General features: G+C 35.5%; 3 protein-coding genes across 3 annotated transcripts; all 3 read right to left on the reverse strand.

The window, feature by feature from the left end:
• Positions 1–6,390: 6,390 nt before the first annotated feature.
• On the reverse strand, positions 6,391–7,571 carry LOC108344204 (acidic endochitinase). Its single transcript, XM_017582669.2, has one exon. The coding sequence runs from the start codon at positions 7,543–7,545 to the stop codon at positions 6,517–6,519; it is 1,029 nt and encodes a 342-aa protein (XP_017438158.1). The 5' UTR covers positions 7,546–7,571; the 3' UTR covers positions 6,391–6,516.
• Positions 7,572–9,650: 2,079 nt separating this feature from the next.
• LOC128193390 (uncharacterized) lies at positions 9,651–11,344 on the reverse strand. The gene is made up of 3 exons (XM_052867311.1): positions 11,170–11,344; positions 10,499–10,570; positions 9,651–9,896 (listed from the first exon to the last, which is right to left on the reverse strand). The coding sequence occupies exons 1-3, from the start codon at positions 11,334–11,336 to the stop codon at positions 9,761–9,763; spliced, it is 375 nt and encodes a 124-aa protein (XP_052723271.1). The 5' UTR covers positions 11,337–11,344; the 3' UTR covers positions 9,651–9,760.
• A 9,417-nt stretch (positions 11,345–20,761) lies between these two features.
• On the reverse strand, positions 20,762–22,940 carry LOC128193770 (uncharacterized). The gene is made up of 2 exons (XM_052867872.1): positions 22,837–22,940; positions 20,762–21,769 (listed from the first exon to the last, which is right to left on the reverse strand). Exon 2 carries the CDS (start codon positions 21,617–21,619, stop codon positions 20,762–20,764), a length of 858 nt encoding a protein of 285 aa, XP_052723832.1. The 5' UTR covers positions 21,620–21,769; positions 22,837–22,940.
• Positions 22,941–25,825: the final 2,885 nt, after the last annotated feature.

Below are 25,825 nucleotides of genomic sequence, written 5' to 3' on the forward strand. Positions count from 1 at the left end.
GGAAGTAACCAGTTGATACTCCAATTTAGTAAAATCATAAACTCTTTCAATGCTCAAATTCAGCAAGCATAGGCAAAGGAAGATACCAAAGGCTGGTAGGAAAATTAATTTATTTGTGCCATATACGTCCATATATCACCTATGTAGTGAATCTTGTTAGTCAATTTATGCATAACCCACGAAAGCTTAATATGGATGTTCTTGAGAGGATTTTGAGATATTTGAAGTTCGCTCCTAGAAAAGGAATTTTGTTCTCAAATCATGGAAACTTAGAGGTAGAAGGGTGCACTGATGCAGATTGGACAGGTTCAAAAGATTATAGAAGATCTACTTCTAGATACTTTACTTTTGTAGGAGGGAATCTTGTAACTTGGAGGAGTAAAAAACAGCCTATAGTAGCAAGATCTAGTGCTGAAGCAGAATTCCAAAGCATGACACTAGGAGTATGTGAACTGTTATGGATTAAAAATGTGTTATCAGATTTGGGTTTAAACCAAATGAAGTTATGAGTTTGTACTGTGACAATACTTCGGCTATAGCAATTGCTTACGATCCTGTGCAACATGATAGAACAAAGCATGTGGAGATTGATTGACATTTCATCAAAGAGAAGCTTGAAGTTGGAATAATTTCATTTCCTTTTGTAAGTTCATAATTGAAGATGGCTGATGTTCTCACCAAAGGAGTGTCAAGAAGATTGTTTAATGAGTCTCTATTCAAGTTGGGAATGTGTGATATCCATTGACCAACTTGAGTGGGGGTGTTAAGATATGCCAAATATTCTATTAACGGATATTAGGCAATCAAATATCGTGTTAGTTATAATTTAGATATTATTATAATTTGTGCATATTTGTGCACTTGTCATTCTTTTAATAGATGAAGAATTATAGGATCATTGTATGTATATATATGGTACTCTACTCTTTGAAATAATACATCGAATTTTTCATTAAACCTTTTAATAGAAGTGACCTAGCGAGAAGGACATTGGAAGGATTAATTACGACATTAAACACCCTCCATTTTACATTCCAAATACCACCCAAAAACTTTCGCTTAGTGGACAAGGTGTGGCGTTGAGCGTTGAAGGACGTCTGAATTGCTTGTTTTTCGATGTCAATCAACGTCCTTTTTTTCCTTCCAATGTTAAATTGATGTCCCCTGATATGATGTTGGTGTTTTTGCAGACGTTTAAGGTCGAAAATAACAAACATCAAAGTTTTTTTTTTGTATTAATGTTTTGGTGTCAATGTTTAGCTTGCCTTCAATTTTTGCTAACTTTCCATTTTTATAGTTGAACCAACTCCAAGTCCCCTCATGCACACAATTCAGTCACATTCTAACTTTTTGATTGTCTTTGGTTTTACCTTTGACATCCATCACACTATTAAATACATTTATTGAAAAAGTTGTTGTCTATGTGCATCACGTCTGTGTCTTAACAAATTGTCTTTCTAATACGAAAGATCCAAAAAAATGATTATTTTTATCCAATGATGATATTATTCATACTTAAAGCAATGTATCAAATAGATAGTCAATTATCTAAGACCGATTTGGGTTGACCTTTGACAAACTCGGCTCAATGCTTGTTCTAGTCGCACCTTGCTCAACTTTAGATCTAAACTGGCTTAATTCAATTTGATCTTGAGTTGTTTTGACTTGACTTAAACTTACATTGATTTTGAATTTTCAAAATTCAAAAGTTGATAAAATCTAAATCTAATCTAAATTCAATCAAGTGAATTGGATTTTAAATCCAAAAATATGGTTTTGATTTGATATATAAATCCATTTAAATAGATTCAAATCAGTATAAACTTAAATTATTATAAATTGCATCTTAAATTTTGAAATTTTTGTCTTTTGAAAATACTTGGAATCTGATTCCATTGTCTATACATACATAATGTGTTTTTCAAATCATTATGGAGGTAATTATTTTCCTTTCGGAAGAATCACACAAGCCAATTAATTTTACTGAGTATAAAAATATCAATAGAGAGTTGGTTTGGTGATCCCAAAACACAAAGGAGAAGGATATGGAAATATTATAAAAATTTTGTGGAAAAGAAGGAAAGAATTTGAGGGAACTTTTAAAATTGTTGGAAATGCAGATAGAGTAGTTATTTAGTCCAAAACAGGTACGAGGGTCCTTGGTGAAAAACCAACATTATCAATTCTCATCATCCACAATTATTTGTTCTCAATCTTTATGACGACTTCTTTTTAGTAGTACAACTAAGAACTGAAGTGCACCCAAGAGATTAGACAAACTTCATTTGTTTTCAGGTTCTTTTTATACTTTATTTTCTTACATTTTTTCTATATATTTTTTTTCTATTCTCTTTATCTACTTTCCATTTATTCATTACAAAACAAAAGGTTCTTCTACAGAATCACGTTACCTAATAATGTTTTTCTTTCTAGAAAAGAACGAAAAAGGTAGAGTTTAAGGAAGTGGGTGAGATGAAAAACAATGGAAACATGGATCTTAAAATATTTATTGAATAGTACCAAGTTGTGTTTTTTTTTTAAAAAGAAAACACAATTGAAAACTCAACAACTTAAACGCAAATCGAAAGCTTAAAGACAAAATATGAAACTCGCCTTAAGAAGTCTTAAAAAATGTTTTCACCTCCACAAAGAATGTTCACCTTCGCCATCAAAATGACCTCTTCATTTACAAACCTTCACTTTAAATACATATATTTAACTTTTCTGTCACCTACTTTTTTTTTCTTGCAAATTTCTCACATATAACGTAGGCTAGACTGACGTTAAGCCTTTCGTAATAAAAAAATTATTTTACTTTGCATCTACCAGGCTGACACAACACTTTAATATTAATTAAAAAGTTTATTAAACTAAAAAATATTATTCGATACATCTAAATTCTATTCTTTTTTTTAAATATAAAATTTATATTTTTATGAGTATTTTAATTTTGTATTATGTATTAAATGAATCACTATTTTATTCTTGTATTAGGTATTAAATGAATATAAAAGTGTATCATGATATTGATACTTTGTTAAAGAGCAACTTTTTTAATAGAAAATTTGTTGTGCACTTCATTGATGCATTCAGAAGGCATTTGGTTTAAACATTTTGATTTAATATAGTCTTGCAACTGCCAAGCCAATGCCAAAATATAACTTGATATAAAATTTTAACCTACTATTCACTTTAGTCACTAGTACAAAAATTGTTTTTTAACTCGTCCTATAGGCTTCGGTTTAGGAAAAATCGAAATCTATCAAAACACAGTGACATTTTTATAGTTTAGGCGAACTTATACGCCTCGGTTCAAGAGGACCCGAAACATATAAGTAATATTACCTCGGTTGATAGAAAAATCGATGCCTAAAAGTCTACCTTTCCGCCTGACAGGTCTGAAATTTGAAGTCTGCACAGAGCCTATGGCTTCGGTTCATTCAGAACTGGTGCGAAACCATGTTTATGCCTCGGTTTAGGCGGAAACTGAGGCGTATAGCCATTTCATACTTTTTTTTTAATTTTTTTCTGAGGACTTATGCCTCGGTGGAGAGTAGAACCGAGGTAGTATTGCTTAACTCGTCAAAAAAAATAACCTACATGTTTCATTTGCCTTATTCCAGAAGTACGTTTCACTCTTCCCTTATCCCCTCCCTCCTCTCCTGCAACCCCTCCCATTCTTCACTCCCCTCTCCCTCAACTCCATCATTCCCTCACCAACCTCTTTTCCCTCCGCCAGGACGAAGAGAGAGCTCGCGACGGTGCAACGAGGCGAGACAGCTCGCGACGGTGCGGCGAGAGAGTCCGTGACAGTGCGACGAGAGCCCGTGACGGTGCGACGAGAGCTCGCGACGATGCAGCGAGACAGCCCGCGATGGTGCGACGAGAGCCCGCGATTGCGGCTGCGATAGCGGAAACCCTTTTCTCATGGAACAACGAGGAGGCGACAACGGCGGAGAGGATGCGATGGCGGCATGGTGGCGGTTAGGCGCTGGATCTGCGTTTTTGGTTTTTGGTTCTGTTTCTCTGCAGGTGGATGGCGAAATGGATCTCTGATTTTGGTTTTTGGTTTGGATCTCTGATTTTGGTTTTTGGTTTGGATATTGTTTCTCTGATGTTTGGTTTTTGGTTTGGATAGTGTTTCTAAAGCTTCTGATTGCTTGCTCCGTCAGGAATAAAGCCTCATCCTCCTCTCTTCCACCTCCATTGTCGTCTCCTCTGTCTGCTCTCTCCGCTTCCTATTTTCCCCTTCTTATATTGGAGCAATCATCTGAGTTTATCAAAGTAATGTTGCCCCCACTTGTGTAAAAACATGGATGAAAAAAATTGCAAATAAGCTTGAGATTAAAAAAGACAAAGAAGTTTAAGGCACAAAGAGAATAGAAAAACATAACAGAACGAGAAACCAACACTAATATCGGTTGAAAATAAAAAAATTCAAAAACTCTACTGTCTCGGTTGTCTGTGAACGGAGGCAGAATCTGAACCCTTTTGATTCGGTTCAGAACCGAGGCAAAAAACCTATCCTTTTTACCTTGTTTGTATATGCCTCAGTCGTAGAACCGGTGTCTATAAGTAAAAATAATCGAGGCCGTTTATCTTGATTGCACTAGTGAGTGTTCTAGCCGTCCATGTGGCATTTTAGTTTTTTTTTTCAAATTTATTAAAGTCTAATGTTAACTTTCTTGACATTAAGGATTTTTTATTTTAAAATAAAAATTAACTTTGTGAGCGGAAGTTAATTGTTATTTTTTTTTAAATATTGTTTTAAACATAGTGTGTCTCACATTATTTTGAGTGTTTTCTACTGTTCACTTTAGTGTTCTAGCCGCCCACGTGGCATTTTAGTTTTTTTTTTTATATTTATTAAACTGTAATGTTAACATTACTGACATTAAGGATCTTTTTATTTTAACATAAAAATTAACTTTGTGAGCGGACGTTAAATTTTTTTTGCTTTCTAAAATATTGTTTTAAAAAAGAAGCGTGTATGACATTATTTTGAGTGTTTTCTACATACTTTAGACTCTGAGATAAATTTTTCTTGAAGTGATATTAGCATAAGACATTTCTAAAACCTTTTGGTATAATTGAGAAGCAACCCAAATATTTTGAAACAAAGTATAGGAACAATTCAAAGGGATCTCACTGCTTTATGATAGAAAATCTATTGATAAAAATAAATTTTTTCGTCGGTGAAATTTGTCAGTAATACATATTTATTTATTGATGAAAATCCATCAGTAAAAGGAGTGGAAATTTTTTCATCCATTTTTACATTTATTAATGGATTTTTCTATTGATAAATATGTTAGTAAATGAAATATACATTACTAACGAAAAATTCGTTGGTAAAACGAATGAAATTTTTTTTACTTATTTTCCTCTTTGTCAGCGAGACAGTGTCATTATATATTATTCTCTCTCACATTTTTTTCTCATTTGCGCGAGAGAGCTTCTTCTTTTCATACTTCTCCATCTTTCACTCTATTTTTTTCTTCTCTTCCACTCCATTGCAGCTACAAATCAAGACCGCCTCCATCTCCATTCAGCAAGGTTGTCACTCCGTTCAGTCATATCGCCTTTATCTTGGTTCAGTCAAATTGTCTCTATCCTTTCTCTTTCACATAAACGATACAACCACGCATTGCCACCACCACACACTATCACCATCGCACATTGTCACAACTGCACACTTTGCTCTAAGTTCGGCCAACACCAAAGTTTATCAATAATGTATTCAATCTTCTGTATTGGTAAAAAAAATAAAGAAATAGAGCAAAAGAAGGAGAACGAAAAGATTAACCAGATTGCAATATTTATCGATAGATTTTTGTCGATAATTACCGATGACTTTTCTGTCGGTAGTTATCAATAAAAAAAAATTTTATCGATAAAATTTACCAACAGTTTAATCGACGAATTTTTTATCATTGATAATCCGTCAATAATTTTAGTTTACCGACGGATTCTGCATATTATCTACATATTTTAACCGTCGGTAATATCAATTTTTATTGTAATAAAAATTGTGATCTAAAAGGAAAAACTCTAAGAATGTTTATATCTAACTTGATAGAATTAAAATACAAATTAAATAGTATTATAAATATTATTTTTAATATTTTAAGAATATTCTATAAAAATGTTAAGCAACTTTGTTTCAATTACTTCATGACTCTACACATCCGAATAATTGATCTTGAAAGAGATATTTTGAAGGTGTAGAAAGAAAGTATGAACGTGCCGGAAAAATTGATCTTAAGTTCATTCTAACACATCCGAATGTTAACTTTTTAATATATATATATATATAATATGATTCTTAAATTTAATTTTATCACTTAAAATATTAATATTTATTATTATGTTATTGGAAAGAAGTTATATTAACCAGGCAGCATATAATTTTCTTTATTTAATAGGAGATCCATTACATGAACGTAATCAAACGTGCATAGATCACCCTAACGAGTGTCTACAACTTTATTTGGCATAAACACGATTCTGCATGGATCAAACGGACCTGCTCAGCGACGCAGAACCAAGACCATAGAAACGGTTCCATGCATCATCACCATTACACACACATATGCAACCTTTTGGGACGCTGCTTTTTATCTGAGCAGTGTAGTTATTAGCGATATCAAGGGCTCTGTCCCAAATGGCTACCCCACCATAGTTGGAAGATTGGCTTACGGTTGGCAGAACCTTAGAAATAAGATCTTCGGGTGGTATGTACCCTGCTATGCTTGCATCGTCGGCAGCAACGAGGCCCAAGAATATTTTGCTACCGGGAACACCGGCGCTCCATTTGTTCCATTCTTTCAAAAGATTTGAAGCGTCTCCGTTTGCGTAAATGCAAGGGTTCTGGTAGAAGAACTCAACCCAGATGTAGTCAATAAGCCCAGTGCCGATTACCTTCCCAAGGTAATAATCCGGGTACACACACTCCGGTCCTGCACCCAAGTAGATTTTTCTGTCGGTTGTGGATGCGTTAATGGCCTTCACAACTTCATCCCATTTAAGGTTTTCACCGTCCGCCACGTCAGCAATGTTGATGCCATCTAGGGCTACGCTTCCCAGTGGACCAGCGTTGCCACTGAGGTACTTCTCCAAGAGGTAGCTTGCAAGCTTTTCTGCTGCTGCTGTGGAGTCGGAGCTGGAGGAGCTGGAGGAGTAGTGGCCGTGGCTTTTGGCTTTTCGGGCTAATGCGTCTTGGCCAATGGAAAGGAATACTTTGATGTTGTTTTGTTGGCAGTATTCTATTTCTGGCTGTAGCTTGGCGGAATGATCTGCCAGGTTTATAGTTGGTTCTCTGCCATCATCGTACACAAGAAGGCTTTGGATGATGACGATGTTGTAGTTCCCACTGGAACATAGGCTCTCTAAGGTGCCCTCAATCGCTTCGGACTTTTGGCCCCAGTAGACGGAAATTTCACCGGCGCCGGTGCCACAGTCGGCTGCGGCGGAAGGGGCTGTGAAGGAGAGGACTACAAGGGCAAAGAGGAGGAATGCACTTAACTCTGGTTTTGGGAAAGCCATAGTTATTTAGGGTTGTGTGGTAGTGCTCTGTAGGTGGATGAGTTTGAAGGCAAGAGAAGGAACCAATTTATTGTGGAGCTTTTTTGTCTGGACATTAACTAATCCACTGTCTCACGATGCCACGTCGAATAGAGTTTCCTTGCACGTGTTTTTCATGTTGGAGCTTAGGTGGCAGGGAAAGAACAAAGGAGATAATGGTTCACAAATTATCATATATTCATTTCATACATTATTTTTAAGTTCGTGAAAATGGAAAAAATTACCTTGATATATTACCATACTCATTTTATACATTATTTTTTCACTCTAAATGTATCAACCTATCAACCTATTATTGTTCCATGAAAATTTGATGAATCGATTGAAACTTTTAAGTTTTTAACTTGTTTATTCGTTGTGAACATGTTAGAGTAAAATGGTAAAGACCGACCACTTGTGCCCTCTTTTTAAAAATGAAAAACAATTTGAAAATTTTCTAATATTATTTTAAGAATTTAAATATATAACAATATATATTAATTAATCATCTATATATATATATATTACATGAAAAGTTTTTAAAATATAAAAAAAAAAAATCTTTGTGAACTAATCCGTCAACCCAACGAAAGGTTAGAATTCTCAGCGCCCTTTATTATGATAGGTCTGTTCATCCTGTCTTATTTTTACGGGCCAACGGTGAACAGACAAATTGATCCGTCTTTTCATCCATATTGACACATTTACATTATATATGAAAGACACTCATTTACAATAATACTTCAGTTATACTCATTATAAATGAAAAAGCTACGCAGGTGCATACAGTAACTGGTTGCATGTGTGATAATAAAAGAGTTCTTCTTCCTTTACAATTCAGTCAATTTTTCTTGGTTTTTTATTGTTTTTTCACTTTAATTTTTTAATATTCTTTTAATTACCATTATTTTTTATTTTAATACTTTCTTTTTGCTAATGAAAGATTAAGAAAATAAGATAAATACAAATATTTTAATTTAAATAAAAATGTAAATAAATAAAATGTTTATGATGGTGGTTGGGTAAAATTTCCTTAAATTAACGACATAGAGATAACAAGTGACATATATGACAAGTTACGTATACTTTTTATTAGCAAAAAAAAGTATTAACATCATATATTCTCACCATAATTTTAAATATATTTCACATAAAATATTCTTTATTTATTTTATATTTTTAATCCATATAAAATTTTATGATACTCAATTATAAAAAAATGTAATATAATATGAATAGTGTTTATTCACAAGAGTTTTAACACGAAAAGCACGCTCTAGAAATCATCATTTTCAGCTTGCATATGACAATGACAACAAATACGAGGTTGTTTTACTTATTTGCCCTAAAAGTGATACCAAAACTACTGTATAAAACTTTTGTTTCAACTTTATTGTACTTCACACTTTGTGAAACCTTTTTATGATACTCAATTATAAAAAAAAATGTAATATAATATGAATAGTGTTTATTCACAAGAGTTTTAACACGAAAAGCACGCTCTAGAAATCATCATTTTCAGCCTGCACATGACAATGACAACAAATACGAGGTTGTTTTACTTATTTGCCCTAAAAGTGATACCAAAACTACTCTATAAAACTTTTGTTTCAACTAGTGGAAAAATGACTTTTTATAACGTACAAAAATGATCTTTTATAACGTAGTTACTAGAGACATAGTTCTGGGCGATATAATAACTCTGTGCATTTTATAACGTAGCAGAAATTTACGTTATAATATGTTCCACATATTATAACGTAGTTTCTGAAGTACGTTATAATATCGCAATTTTCAGAATCAACATATTATAACGTACATTGTTTAGTACGTCATAATATATGTTTTTTTTTTAAAAAAAATTATTATAATTGACATCCTGATAATGTGGATGCAGATTTAAATGGAGTTCCTTTTTTATTTTCTTAATTATTTTCAAGCACTTTTTTGAAAATATTACGTATAAAAGTAACGTATTAAGCTATGGCATCCATGATAAGGCAAAAAGAAAAGTTACCATGTGAAATATGTTTTCGAGAGTTGAAAACAGATTCAAAATGCATCCAGTTGTTATTATTAACATGCTGGGGTTAATGTTGATAGAACTGAAATCACAAACATATTTACAAACACTCAGGCTTATTACTTAATCCAAATTAGCTTCAGTCTCTTCAGAGATTTTCACCATCATCAACATCTAATAACCCCCTTGTATGAAAGCATTCAAATGCTCAAACTCTTGACGGTGCTCGCGCACCACAACATGAACCACATCTCCAATGGACACCATTCCAATCATCCCCTTCTCATCAATCACAGGAATGTGCCCGATTCTGTTATTTGTAAGAAAATGCAGAATAAGATCTCAAACATGATTTACAAGCTTGTGTAATCATAAACTTATATGATATCTTTCCCAATGAACAATAATATATACATGTAGTGACAATGTGAATTTTGGTCTTGTTATAATAATATTCAATTACAAACTGTGATTATAATAATGACCATCTCAGAAGTCAAACCAAGGATGATTTTTTTTATTAATTGACAGCTTAAAACAATGTTTCAAAACTAAACTAAGTTGAAATACACAATTCATTTAAAATCAAAGCAGAAATGTCTACTTTCTATTTCAAAACTAAACTTTATTCTTTAAAAGGACTAGCATTCTACAAAAATTATCTGCATGACCATTAATGGATATGAATCTTTTAATGAAACTTGTACTTATCTACATCAGTGGGATAATTATTGCAGAATCGTATTCTATGCAATGCATAACCATTAAGCTAAATTATTCATTTTAAAGCAAATTATTCATCGCAACTTCCTCTATTCCTCATTATTTTCAATTTTAACATGTTCTTAATTTATGACTTGATCATTGCCTTTGGTAGATATAGCAAAAGAATATACTGAATAAAATACTTACAAAATCTCCAATTCAGACAGTGATCCAATATCTCCAGAAAGCTGACCACCCAAACCAGTACTTGCCAGTGTTCTGAAATAAATAAAATTATTCAGTTCCTTTTAAACACCCATTCATCACTCACGCACGTACCAGCTTTAATCCACTACTCTTAATATACTTTACATCACCACCTATCCAACCAAACACAAGGTTGTATGGTGAATTGAAAGTCACATCAATAATACAAGTCCATGGCAGTTCATATCAGAATTATACATAAGTTTAAATTCTGAAATGGATATAAGCACTAACTTGCCTTCACACAAGTGTTTTCAGCTCATAAGGGTATAAAGAGGCCTTTCTAGACTAACTAAGACACCTTAATATCATCCCTATGTCAACTATCCCTCCGAAAATTATATAATGTAGCAACTGAACTATAAAATTCATACCCTTTAACAACAAGACTAGAAAATATAAGCATTATAATACTGAGAACTCTACTCTTCAAGAACCAATTATACCTCACAAACCAAGAAACTATTAAACACACAAATTTTTATGTTACAAAAAAACAGATACAGCATACCAAATTTATAACAGAGAAAAACAAAATTTTTATATTACTCTCACACTAAATGGTTTCAAGATTCATGGTAATTGGCCACACAGTTGAGATATCCACGAACCTCCCTTCGGAATCCACCAACGCTTGAACCATCAAGCACCCATTTTCACCCAAAAACGAGTCGTCAATTCTGAACCTAGCCAGCCCTAAAACCCTTAAACTAAAGAACAAAAGCAAATAACACAATCGATGCACCGAGAACATCAAAGAGAATGAAATGCATTGCATGAAACGAAAATGCAGACCAACAGAAACACGAAATCAAAGTACCTCGTCATTGTGAAAAACCAATCTCTCAGGAAGAGAGCGTTTCAAAGGAGAAAGAAATAAAGAGAGGAAGAGATGCGCCAGTTTTGGTGGTAGAAAGGGCTGTCGGAGGCGAGGTTAGGAGGGAGAGGAGCGGGATCCGCCAGCTGAGGCTCCTGCGAGAGGACGGGAAAGTGGATATGGTTTTGACGAGGGAAGAGAGTTTTGAGAAGAGAATAGAACGCGTGCGGAAGAAGATCGCCATTTGCGAAGCCATCAGTGGACTGGACTCTGAGAGAGAATTAGGGTTCGACGACACTGAGAAAGATTGCGACACTATGGGACTAAAATTGTAGAGAGAAAGGGGAAAATCAATTTAGAGAGATATTAAGACTGATATTTAAAACCAGTTATAATATCTTACTAAAATTTTTCACCCTTCTCATATATTATAACAGTTATCCAAGATTACGTTGTAATACGGTTTAAAACTTATTTACAAGTTTGCCACCGCATTTCATATTATGACTGATTTTTATAACTCCGTTATAATACGTTTTGAAATTATTTACAAGTTTTCCACCGTGTTATGTATTATGACTGATTTTTAAAACTCCGTTATAATATGTCTTACGTTTATTACAGTTTTGCCACCGGTCAACCTATTATGATGGATTATTTTTATCAGTTATAATAGGTCTGTTATAGAATGACTTTTTTCCACTAGTCTTTTTTAAATAAAATCATTAACTTTTTTAGTTTATGTAATTTTTGATTGGGTTTTTATTATAAATTTTAGGTTTAATTCCTATTTTGGTCCCACTTTTCGTAGGGTCTGTTCAAATTGGTCCTACTTTTTTTCAAAAGTTCACTAAGATCCCACTTTTCGCAAAAACGGTGCAAGTTAGTCATTTTTGGTTACGGCGTTAAAAAACTAACGGCACAGCTGCCCAGCTGGAAGAAAACTGATGAGGTGTACATTTTTTTGTTGACGTGGCACTGTGAATTGGTGATTCATCCTGAGAGCAGAGGATTCATGGCTGTTTTACCCAAATTGAAAAGCAAAGTTAGGGTTCTGAAATCTAAAAGCAGGAGGTTTCAGCAAAGTTAGGGTTCTGAAATTTAAAAGCAGAGGTTTAGGGTTAGGGATGAATTCATCACAGAGTTGTTCTTCCTGTTCGAAGGCAACCTCCAAAGGATTTTCGCAATCCTCACACGGTGTTGTTTCCAGGAGAGTTGGGATAACCCCTATTTGCCACTGTGGTGATATTGCTGTAATGAAAGTTGCTAGAACTTCAAGGAATGCTGGGAGGAAATTTTGGGGATGTCGCCATTACAAGATGAGTGTTGGTGGGCAGCGAAAGAGATGTAGTATCTGCCGTGAACTGGGGCACAACAAAAAAATGTGCCCTTTAAATCCAGCCATCATCCAACCAACACAATCAACACAGGCACAAAGTTCACAACCCATTGCACCTTCACAGCCATCAAGTTCCCAATCTCCTCAACCACCACAACCAAGTCAAGATTCCATCCGAGATTTAAGTGAGCCAATACAAAGGCAGAAGTTAAACATTAGAAGAAAAGATCCATAGATTTAGTTGAAAATTTGGATGTATTAATATGTACTCTTCTTAACTACTTTAATTGTGGATGTATTAAGCACTTTCATTGTCTATGTTGAATTCTTATCAAACACTTTCATTCTGTATGTTGAATTCTTATTAAGCACTTTAATTAAATATGTTGCACTGATATTATGTTGTGATATTTGGAAGTAGTGATATTATGTCATTATATATGTTTTTTGCCAGGTATCCTTAATATGTATTATAGTAATATAGTAAGGGACCAATTTGAACAATTTTTAAAGGAAAAAGGGACCATCGTGAACAAATTCAAAAGCAAAGGGGGACCACAATTAACATTTTTAAATCAAAGGGGGGACTAAAACGAACTTCATTACACGAACTCAGATTGTTCACTCATATTACATCCATAACCCTTATTTTTTCCTTCATCATGGGGTGCCAAAACATCACTTCCCACCATTGAAACACCAGGACCAGCCTAAGAAAAGTGCAAAAAGTGCTTAAAACTCACCTTTTTGGCCAATGGTGACCCCAGTTCACCTGACTGAGTACCTGTGTTGGACTTTCTGTACAAAATCCAGTTTTCTCTCGGGTAATCGTTTACAGTGTCCTTGTAATCGATTACAGTGTCAAAAAAGGTGTAAACTTGATTTCTAAGGCATAATTCGAAAGGTCTTTGAGTATAGATTCCAACAAAACAAGAATCAACTCATTTGGAGTTCGGTGGAGAAAGTTATGAGCAAAAGAACAAGCAAAGGTCAGAGTTGGCAAAAATATATGAAACGCTAACTTGAAAGAATAAACTGTACCAACTCAGATGTCCAAAAAATACAAATTAGTAGTCATTGGAAAGATTTTTGAGTCTAGTTTCTAATAAAAAAAGAATCACATCATTTGGAGGTCGGTGGGAAAAGTTATCAGTAAAATAGTCAGCAAAGGTCAAAGTTGACAGCATGTTATCTCACCCAAGTTGCTCATCTCATAAACATTGTTTTTTTCCTCCATCATGGGGTGCCAAAACATCACTTCCCACCATTGAAACACCAGGACCACCCTAAGAAAAGTGCAAAAGTGCTTAAAACTCACCTTTTTGGCCAATGGTGACCCCAGTTCACCTGACTGAGTACCTATGTTGGACTTTCTGTACAAAATCCAGTTTTCTCTCGGGTAATCGTTTACAGTGTCCTTGTAATCGATTACAGTGTCAAAAAAGGTGTAAACTTGATTTCTAAGGCATAATTCGAAAGGTCTTTGAGTATAGATTCCAACAAAAAGAGAATCAACTCATTTGGAGTTCGGTGGAAAAAGTTATGTGCAAAAGAACAAGCAAAGGTCAGAGTTGGCAAAAATATATGAAACGCTAACTTGAAAGAATAAACTGTACCAACTCAGATGTCCAAAAAATACAAATTAGTAGTCATTGGAAAGATTTTTGAGTCTAGTTTCTAATAAAAAAAGAATCACATCATTTGGAGGTCGGTGGGAAAAGTTATCAGTAAAATAGCCAGCAAAGGTCAAAGTTGACAGCATGTTATCTCACCCAAGTTGCTCATCTCATAAACATTGTTTTTTTCCTCCATCATGGGGTGCCAAAACATCACTTCCCACCATTGAAACACCAGGACCACCCTAAGAAAAGTGCAAAAGTGCTTAAAACTCACCTTTTTGGCCAATGGTGGCCCCAGTTCACCTGACTGAGTACCTATGTTGGACTTTCTGTACAAAATCCAGGTTTCTCTCGGGTAATCGTTTACAGTGTCCTTGTAATCGATTACAGTGTCAAAAAAGGTGTAAACTTGATTTCTAAGGCATAATTCGAAAGGTCTTTGAGTATAGATTCCAACAAAACAAGAATCAACTCATTTGGAGTTCGGTGGAAAAAGTTATGTGCAAAAGAACAAGCAAAGGTCAGAGTTGGCAAAAATATATGAAACGCTAACTTGAAAGAATAAACTGTACCAACTCAGATGTCCAAAAAATACAAATTAGTAGTCATTGGAAAGATTTTTGAGTCTAGTTTCTAATAAAAAAAGAATCACATCATTTGGAGGTCGGTGGGAAAAGTTATCAGTAAAATAGCCAGCAAAGGTCAAAGTTGACAGCATGTTATCTCACCCAAGTTGCTCATCTCATAAACATTGTTTTTTTCCTCCATCATGGGGTGCCAAAACATCACTTCCCACCATTGAAACACCAGGACCACCCTAAGAAAAGTGCAAAAGTGCTTAAAACTCACCTTTTTGGCCAATGGTGACCCCAGTTCACCTGACTGAGTACCTATGTTGGACTTTCTGTACAAAATCCAGTTTTCTCTCGGGTAATCGTTTACAGTGTCCTTGTAATCGATTACAGTGTCAAAAAAGGTGTAAACTTGATTTCTAAGGCATAATTCGAAAGGTCTTTGAGTATAGATTCCAACAAAACAAGAATCAACTCATTTGGAGTTCGGTGGAAAAAGTTATGAGCAAAAGAACAAGCAAAGGTCAGAGTTGGCAAAAATATATGAAACGCTAACTTGAAAGAATAAACTGTACCAACTCAGATGTCCAAAAAATACAAATTAGTAGTCATTGGAAAGATTTTTGAGTCTAGTTTCTAATAAAAAAAGAATCACATCATTTGGAGGTCGGTGGGAAAAGTTATCAGTAAAATAGCCAGCAAAGGTCAAAGTTGACAGCATGTTATCTCACCCAAGTTGCTCATCTCATAAACATTGTTTTTTTCCTCCATCATGGGGTGCCAAAACATCACTTCCCACCATTGAAACACCAGGACCACCCTAAGAAAAGTGCAAAAGTGCTTAAAACTCACCTTTTTGGCCAATGGTGACCCCAGTTCACCTGACTGAGTACCTGTGTTGGACTTTCTGTACAAAATCCAGTTTTCTCTTGGGTAATCGTTTACACGGATGCTGTAAACGATTACCAAGCCCTTTTTTGAACACTCTTAGTCATCCCTTGCAGAGCTTACTCCTCCAACTAATGAGGGGTCACCCCACACTCATTGGACTCACATCACATCACCAACCACCCTCTCCCACCACTGAAACACCTGGACCAGCCTCAGACAGGTGCACAACTGCCTAAAACTAAGCTTTTTTTCCAATGGTGACCCCTGTTCACCTGGCTGACTACCTATGTTGGACTTTATGTACAAAATCCAATTTTCTCTCGGGTAATCGTTTACCAGGATTCTGTAAACGATTACCAGACCATTTTTTCAACACTCTGACTCATCCCTTGCACTACTTCGTCCCTCTACTCATCACGGGTCACTCCACACTTCTTGCGTTTATGGAAAGATTAAATGGTTGCTATTTTCCTCTCAAATAAACAACTTTAAGCAAGTGATTAAATGATTGCTATTTTCTTTTTGTTTGAGGTGCTGACTATGATTTATGTGTAACTTATTGCTTTCCATTTCAAGTCATTTCCCTTGATCGTTTGTTCTGGTGCATCTAACAGGCAACCGCAGGAAAAAACAAGATGGCAACTCTTGAGAATTTATGGTGTTGCAGAAAAATGTTACTATCATGAAGGTGATTTGGAATGTCTCAGTCTGTTTTATACATCTTATTGTTTTATACATCTCAGCTGGAAGTTCACTGATGTGGTGCAATGATTGCATTCTGTGCTATTGCAACTGTCTGTTCAAAACCTAGAATCATGGTGTCCATGTCTCTAATTTTTTCTTACGTAGGGCCTCAACATGAAAGGCTTCTTTAAGATGATGCAGCATGAATTGAGAGTAGATTTCTACTTGTGTTGTGTGGATATTTACTCTACCTGATAATGATAATAATACGTTTGCTATAAATTCACAAAGTTATGGTACAATAACAGTTAATGTATGCAATTATGCGTTTATTGCTAAGCTTGACACTGGTTGAATCAGAAGATGAATACTTTTGTTGATAATATAGATTAGGATATCAGTCGTCTCTAATAGAGTTAAGATTTTCACTAGGCAATTTTGGCAAGACACAACTTTGAGTATAATAATTAACAATGAGTATATTGTTTTATAGTAATTAAATTGTAATAAAGCATATTTTTTACAACTATTTAAAAACACTTTTAAAAATTTTGGTTCTGAATAAAGTATTCCTATAACTTGAATGTGCGAATGTGGTTCGGAGTGTAGAGTAGTTTTAGGTGAGAAATTGGAGGAATTGTTAGAGAGATAATTTATATCTAACTAAGAAATATAGGTCCCACAAAATGTGTGTGATTATGCAGGGAAAATAGCATATCAGAATAAGGCGATGGCAATGGCAGGAAGAGACGGCGAATAAGGCGATAAACAGATAGAAAAATCGGAAATTTGGGAGTGAAAGCGTGACCCAGTGGAAAATAATTGATGGGTTTGAACAGGGGTGATGGTTCTCTCAGACTATATTTTGCGGTTTTTGAAGTTTGGAGATTTCGAAAGAGGTGAGGTTAGGGTTAGAATTGAGAAGGCAGAGAGAGATTGGGAAAAAACGGAAGGTGGAATTGAAAGGGTGGAAGAAGGAGGAAGAGAAGGAGGAGAAGGAGAAGGTGGTGATGAGAAGGAACGCCATGGGCATATGGGAGGAAGAGAGTTGGGGCAGAGGTTGAAGGTTTCAATTGCAAGGTGATTGCCATGTAGAGTGCCACGTCAACAAAAAAATGTACAGCTCATCAGTTTTCTTCCAGCTGGGCAGCTGTGCCGTTAGTTTTTTAACGCCGTAACCAAAAAGGACTAACTTGCACCGTTTTTGCGAAAAGTGGGATCTTAGTGAACTTTTGAAAAAAAGTAGGACCAATTTGAACAGACTCTACGAAAAGTGGGACCAAAATAGGAATTAAACCTAAATTTTAATAAATAAATAGAAACGTTTTTAGATAATACAACACTCTTTTGCATAAAACCTTTTTTCACTCCATTGCATTTTGGTAAATGTAATGGACGAATATTCTTCACACTTTCCTATGATTAAAATATTAATATAGTTTTTATTTTTATTTATTTTTCTCAAATTAATCTTTATCTACTTTTCCCGGACAACATCATATGTTTTGTAAAGGAACTATTAAAAAAAGGCTTAATTAATATCTCTTTTGGTCCCTCGAAAGATAGGGAGTGTCACTACTAAAAAAAGTCTTTTTTAACGCGCTACATACACCTCGGTTTTACTGAAACCGAAGCATATAAAAACGCGGTGGTATTTTGTAAATATTGAGTGGTTATATGCCTCGGTTATATATTAACCGATGCCTATAAATGTTACTGTCTCGAGTAGAAGGCGAACCGAAGCATATAATATAAAGTTTAAATGATTTAGGCATCGGTTTTTGACTGAAAGGGTTTAGGCACCGGTTTTGTGATTGAAAGGGTTTAGACACCGGTTTAAATTTGACTGAGGTAATACCTTAGGTTAAAATCAAAAGACCGAATTTCTCTCTCGCACTCTCGCACTCTCGCGATTCTCATTTGCCTCCCTCGCCTCCAATTTCTCTTCTCCACCAAACCCCAACATCAGGGCACGCCGCAAGCCGTCGTTCAACCTTTACCGCAAGTCGTCGTTCATCCCTTACCGCAAGCCGCCGTTCAACCACGCCGTCGACCGCCGCCGTTCCACGGTGCTCGAGAGAGGGATCTCCTCATCGCAAGCCTTTCATCGTCACGGTAAGCCTTCTGCACTCACAGAATCATCTTCATTTCTTCTATCCTTCATTTTCCACCGAAACATTCATATATCTAAACCCTCCGTTAGGGTTTCTTCTCCTTTTCACCATTTCCCTTCGATTCCACCGATTAAAACCTTGTTTTCACCATTACAAACTTTTTCCACCGATTAAACTTTGATTTACACCGATCAATCGGTCCAGAATAAGTTTCCTTTTTCTTCTAGGGTTTCTAGGGCGGAAGAGGGCTTTAAGGGCGACGACGGCGGCAGTGGATGGAGGTTTGCGAGCAGTGGCGAGGCTGTTGTTGTTGTTGGGGTCGAGGAGGACGAGGCGTTTGCAGAGGCATGCGGGACAAAAGCCGGTGAAGGCTTCGTCAAGGTGGCGGGGCAGGAGGTGGAGGGACGGTGGGCCTGCGGCGGTTGGGGTTTGGAGGAGCAAAAGCTCACATGGTAAATCTCAGGCTTTTGTATTTTACAAACCTTTGGACCTCTGACCACGCCGTTGGGGGAAGAACAGAGAAACTTGGCTTTCTGTTTCACCATGTGCGAAGAGGAAGAAATTTGGGTATGCCCTTTGCTGTGTGACACGCATTTTGCTTCTCTGGCTTTCTGTTTCATCTCTGAGTTTCTTCTGTTGTTGTAATATTGCTTTTGAGTATGTAATTTTGCTGCTTCTCTAGAGAGAATTTTGACATTGGATGTTGTAATATTGTGTCTTGTTTGATTCCTGTTATGAATTTCTTGTTTGTTTTAGATTTTTGAGGTGAAATTGGGAGAAATCTTGGGTTTGTTTGGCGTGACAGAATGAATGAGAATGAATGAACCGAGTCTAAAGTCTGAAAAAAAAAATACACGCTACTGCCTCGGTTATCTAATAACCGAGACATATTCTTGTCTCGTTTTATCTCGGTCAATGATCGAGGCATAAAGCTTAACTTTTTTTACCTCGCCCACATATGCGTCGGTTGTAGAACCGATGTCTATAAACATAAACAACCGGTGCCTTTTCTCTTTATTGTACTAGTGTGTTCATAATCATCCTACCTTTTTTAAAAAGTTCAAAACGGTCCCAACTTTTGAAAAAACTGGTCAAGTTAATCCTTTTTTTTGCGGCGTCAAATTTCTAATGGTGCAGCTGCCACCCTGAAGAAAACCTAATGATGTGTCCAGTTTATCTAACTGTGTGGCTGTGTGAGGTTAAAATTGGAAAAAAAATATAGATTACGTGGAAATTCTTTAACAGAGGTTAAAAAAGAGGGGTTAGGGTTTGAGTTTGTCGAACTTGATCCGTGAGGTGAGGAAATTGTTTGTGGCAAGATAGGAATGGCTTCTTCCCAAGGGTGTTCTTCATGTTCCAAAAGTTAGGCCAAAGGATCTTGCTTTCGTCCAATGGTGGTGGTTAAATGGGAGGTGGGATAATCCCTATTTGTTACTGTGGTGATATTGCTGTAACCAAAGTGGCGAGAACTACAAAGAATGCAAGGAGAAATTTTTGGGGATGTTCTCATTACAAGGTTTTAAGTATACCCTTCTCAGTTTATGTTTTCTTCACTTTATACATTTGTTGATAGATTCCCTAACTTGGTGAATAACAGGGTCGATCTTTAATTGGGAGCTCGTGTAACTTTTTCAAGTGGTGTTCTGAAGAAAACGTTGATGAAAAAGATTGTATAATAATGAGACAAAGGAGGAGGATAAGTGATCTGGAAAATTTACTGAAGGATTTGCAGAAAAGGATGAAGTTTTTAGTTGTAGCTTTGTTTGTTTCTATTGCACTGAACCTTGTGATTTTCAAGTTCTATTTAGGCTGATGTTGTTAGGTGGGAAAAGTGGATGTAATGTATTGGCAATGTGAAGGTCAATGGATGCCTTAAGGTGTTTTGGTTGATGTATGATTAGTAATGCAATGTATTATGTACCATTGGTTATTTTAATAACTTAAATTCAGTGGAAAATGTTTGAATCAGTCCCCTATTTGCTTTAAAAATATTCACATAGGTCAAGCCAATAATGTATATGATGATGACAAAACTGTTAACATAACATTATGAAGAAATAAGCAAGTATGAGTACAGGTTAATTAATCAAAACACTTTCCTTCATTACCATACATAAATATTACCATTAAATGACCAAAATATGAGTACAGGTTATGACCAAAATACTTAATTAAAGTTCATGAACCACATTACATCATCATCAAAGTAAAGAAATAAAGTTCTTAAGCACAGTACATAATAGATCCAAATCATATAAGTAGCTTTTCTTCTATCATGTAATTTTGTCCTCGACATTGGTGGATGCGTTGATTGGGGACTTGGTAGCTGTGATGGTAGAGGGGATTGGGTAGTTGGAGGTGCTTGTGATGGTTGTGTTTCGTCCATTGCCTCTATTGTTTCTGCTGGCTGGGGACATAAAGGGCAGTTATTCTTGTTGTGCCCCCTCTGACGGCAAATGCTACATTTCTTTCTATGCCCACCAACACGCATTTGGGTGTCATCGTTAGTTAGCTCCCATGCCTCCAACCTCCTTTTTTTCTTTGGCCTCCCAAGCAACTTCCTCTTCACTGGCGGCAGTAGATCAGGGAAGGTTGTTCTTTCCCATAGCAGGTGACCATTCAGTGGAAAAATGATGGAGGCATACGCCTCTTCATATGTGGATCTTCTAAAGCAAGTGGGTATAAAATTCTCTAGGTCTAAATTTGAGTAGTTCATTGTTGCAATTGCATGACAGCATGGGATGACACTGATAATCCACTTTCTGCAGCTACATTGTTTAGTGTCCAGGTCCAGTGTGAAATTGTTCCCAATGGTTGAAGTGTGGTTAACCGCAAAAATCTTTCGTGTAGACCAGCTGAAATAAATAAAGCACGTCAACAAAGGACATAAATGACAATTGTATATCAACATAAATGACAATATTACCTTGGAACCCAAAATCTTGACAAATTCTGAAGTCTCTTTTTTATCTTTGGGCATATTGTGAAATCCATAGATGCCACTTTGCTTCTGTTGGTGGCCCATCGTTTCATGAGATAAACTATAATATCCTCCAGCATGGTTATAATTGGTTTTCCTCTAGCATGAACAAGAACACTGTTGAAAGCTTCATTGATGTTGTTATCTAGGGTATCACACATTGCTTGACTTGTGAAGCGAGATCTTGACCAAAACCTGTTGCACAAAATTTTCCAAAATGGGTTACAATGCATGACTGACTGAAACTGTCCATGTAATTGATAGAGCTCTAAAAGTGTATGAAAGAAGAAAGAAAGTGGGAAAGGCTATTAACAGTTAGAACAGTGGGCTGTGGAGGAAGACTTCTTAATATTGTTCGGTTGACTACTCCTTGATGGAGAACACCGTTCGGTTTATTGTTAATACCGTTATGTATAAATATAGGCGGGTACGGTATATTGTTAATACTGATCGGTCTAGACTGGATCATTGTTCCAATGGAGGAACGAAGCCTTCCTTGGTGTATAGAAGTTCATTACATTCGTTATACAGCAATAAACATACAACAACTCATACCTCGGGGGAATACCTATGAGGTATTTATATGCTTCAACATTGACTTCCTTAATTTTCAGTATTTCTCTCTCCCAAGCCTGGGGATATGTGCATGTGCCAGCCCTCCACATCAGATTCTTTAATAATTGACCACCAAACCTCTTCCTAAAGTTTGCATAGAGGTGCCTCAAGCAGAATCTTTGTTCTGCCCCAGGAAGAAGGCCCTGGATAGCTGGCACCAAAAAAAGTTGTTTTACGCTTTTTCAATTCCCTCTTCAAATTTCAACTTCAACGACACCCTAATTTCAACACCACTTTCACCAATATGTGTATTCCCAATTCGCGATTATGAACTAACCATAACCCCTCTTTTTTTTGACCTCGTAGAGTACAATACAGTGCCACACAATCATTTTTTTTATCCATTTTTTTTTCCAATTTTTTTTCCAATTTTAACCTCACACAGCCACGCAGTCAAATAAACTGGACACGTCATAAAGTTTTCTCCAGGGTGGCAGTTGCACTGTTAGAAATTTGACGCCGTAACCAAAAAGTGTTAACTTGACCAGTTTTTTCAAAAGTTGGGACCTTTTTGAACTTTTTAAAAAAGGTAGGACGATTCTGAACATTCTCCCTCTTTCGGGGGACCAAAAGAGGTATTAAGCCTAAAAAAATTGCTTTAGCATACATTTATATAACAAAGAAAGTTGAAACATTGAGGTTCTTACCAATCTATTACATGTCTAAGAGGGCTGGGAGGAGACTTGTGCAATGAACAAAACCAGACAGCAATGTTCTCCGGTATGGAGATCACAAGTAGCTGCCAATGACGCCTGAAAATAATTGTCATATACCAAAATTAATAAATGAAACTTTAAAGTTAACAAAGTTCACTTACCCAAGTATATAAAGGAGAAAATATATCTCCTTCCGCATTGCAAAGCAGACGGTTATGTATGCTTGGATCACATCAAATTTATTTCTTTCATGAGTCTGTTAAACTGATTTTTGTAGCCTAAAATTAGAACAAACTAAGTTTCCCCATTAATGAAGTAAAGAGACAACCTAGGTATCAATCCAATGACTCATTGAAATTAAGTTTAAAGTGTTTGGTTAATTCTTGCTTTTATTATATTTACTTACTAACAGAAAAGGTGGGAAAAAGAAATTAAATTGAACTTTAAAAGGAAAAGAATAAAAAATAAAAGTAAAATCTATTAAAAGAAAAGAAGAAAGTAAGTAAACAAAACCTAAGCTAAAATAATAGAAGAAAAATATAGAATCTATTTATGCCTAAAACAGAAACTAAAACTAATTGTATTATGATTAACTATGTACAAAGAAAGAAAGAATGACTTGAATCTGAAAACAAAAGTTTTTGTATTCTAAAAGCAATGAAAAAGGAATTTCAATAACGCCAGATCCTAAACTAAAGCAAAGCAAAGATAATCATCATTTCAGAATTGGAACTAAGAAACAAAACTAAAATATTGAAAATAGAAAACAAAAGAAATTGAATCAACTCAACAAGAAAATACCTAATCTAAACTCATTACAATACATTCAGCAAATGTAAAAAAATCACAAGACTAAACTAAATGCATAGACATAATTGAATTCACTTGTAAATGCACATTGAGTGAATAAAAGAATGCTTAGAGTTCTCAGAAAGACATCCTGATAATGTGAATCCCAGTCCAGGGTATTCTAGTTCATATTTCAGAACCTTGAATTGACTCTTTTCATTCATTTATCTAACCAATGTTCATTTTCACAAGAAACTAAAATATAACACTGAAATTGGACTTAGTCTGAAAATCATGAAGCTTAACATCTCTCAAGAAGATCTCTTGAAAATCTAGGCACACCTCGGGGTCCTATTACATCCAAACAGATGTAGAATTATGGATGTTTTCCTTCAAAATTCTCAAACACAGTCCAATTACAACATAGTCCACATATACTAGAAAAAAAAATAAAAACATAAATCTAATGAATCTTTATGCATTGGACTCATCTCGGACTCGAAAAGACATCTCGATAAAGAATGCTCACTACGGAGACATTTAATTCCAAAAGGAATCATAAAATTGCAGAGATACAAAATCCAAATCATTTTCTAAGCAAAACCATTGCAGACATCAAAATCACAGAGCAATCTCTACACAACAAACAAGAATAAAAGGAAAACAAGAAATCGAATTTTATTAATATGAAAAAGGAAAATTACAAATACTATACCAGAGATCACCGAATGAGGAGCTTACAGAATGTCACGGTTCAATGAATCCCATCAGCGAAATCCAGAATCAAGAACAATATTTCTACTCTAAGAAAAGCGAATAAAACCCTAAACTAAAGAATGAAGAACTGTAGCAAAAATAAAAGTGCGCGTGAAGTGTCTATTTACAAGATAAGAGCCCCTTTATATAGGGTTAGAAAAACAAAGAAAATGAAAAGAAGGAAAAGGAAAGAAGAACTCGCTTTTAACGCTTGTGCTTCCCAATCGGACGACCCTCCTTTCTTCTGCGTTTTAAGCCCTCTGATCATCTTCATTTTCCCGTCGGTCAGCTCTTCTTCTCCGGGCAGAGGACTGCGTCAGCTATGGAGCTCTTCTTCTCACTTTGCTCGAAGCCCTAGCTTTTTGGGTGCTTTCTGTCCTTCTCCAATTGCTCGAGAATTCGCTTTCATCCCAATTGAGTTGCACGAGTAAGGACCCCATAGAAAGCTGCAACACCTAAACGCTGCGTATCATTAATTCAGCTGCAACATTTTGTTTAATTGGATTCTCCAAAACGCTGCCATTCAACTAAAACGCAGGCCAAATTCCTTTCTAATCCAACGAGCCCAATCAACAATGACATTTCAGCCCAATTTCCAGTATTTTGCATCAGACCAGCGTTTCAGCATTTAATTTCAATTTCACTGGCCCAGTGCAGCAGTGGCAGCAAAGCCCCAAGCGGCCCAAATAGTTGTAGTAGCTTCCAGTAATGCAGCAGCAGCAGCAACAGCTCCCAAAACGCTGCGTTCCACAGATCAGCCCAATCTTTCTAAAGGTTTTTCTACATTAAAAAGAAATTGAATTAGGCCCATCAACAATTAAAATATGTTTTAGCAATTCAAAAAAAATAAAGAAAAATATTTTTATTAAAATATTTTCTAAAAGAATTAAATTCCTAATTATTTACAAATATAAAAAATACTACTAAAAACCTATTTTTAACTACAACTTTACTAATCTACAACTTTAAAGAAAAATCCTAAAAGTAGCCTAATTCTAAACAATTAGAAAGAAAAACAAGCTAACCTAGACTCCTAAACACCTAAAAGAATGCAAATTTAGGGTGTTATCAAAGTCATATAGGAGTCAATGAACTCATATACATCATTGAACCCCATCTTGTTATTGACAGCAAACAGATACCTGAAATGAAGAAATGATTTGATATAAGTAACTTGATAAATAAAATTTATATAAAAAAGTTCTCATAAACGTACATCATCCACAGCTGAATGAGTGTAATATTAATTTCTTCTCTCCCCAACGCAAGCTCCCTAACATCTTGCTGATGCAAGTACAATGGGATCTCAACATCTCTTTCAAATGTAGTAGAATCTCATGGTACAATCATCGGCGTATATGAAATTATGTTAACAAGCTCGTCTAACGCACCAAGAGGGTCGTCCTAAGATAAATGAGTCTTCTTCGGTGTAGAA

This window comes from Vigna angularis, chromosome 8, assembly GCF_016808095.1.
Source record: "Vigna angularis cultivar LongXiaoDou No.4 chromosome 8, ASM1680809v1, whole genome shotgun sequence".
Taxonomy (NCBI): domain Eukaryota; kingdom Viridiplantae; phylum Streptophyta; class Magnoliopsida; order Fabales; family Fabaceae; genus Vigna; species Vigna angularis.

Bases quoted from the DNA above. Each gene is read 5' to 3' on its own strand.
- LOC108344204 (XM_017582669.2), bottom strand. From the start codon at position 7,545: ATGGCTTTCCCAAAACCAGAGTTAAGTGCATTCCTCCTCTTTGCCCTT.
- LOC128193390 (XM_052867311.1), bottom strand. From the start codon at position 11,336: ATGCAATGCATTTCATTCTCTTTGATGTTCTCGGTGCATCGATTGTGT. The intron at 10,571-11,169 runs GTTCGTGGATAT...TATTTATTTCAG, and splicing joins TTGGTGGATTCCGAAGGGAG to AACACTGGCAAGTACTGGTT. The intron at 9,897-10,498 runs GTAAGTATTTTA...TACAAATAACAG, and splicing joins CTGTCTGAATTGGAGATTTT to AATCGGGCACATTCCTGTGA.
- LOC128193770 (XM_052867872.1), bottom strand. From the start codon at position 21,619: ATGGGCCACCAACAGAAGCAAAGTGGCATCTATGGATTTCACAATATG.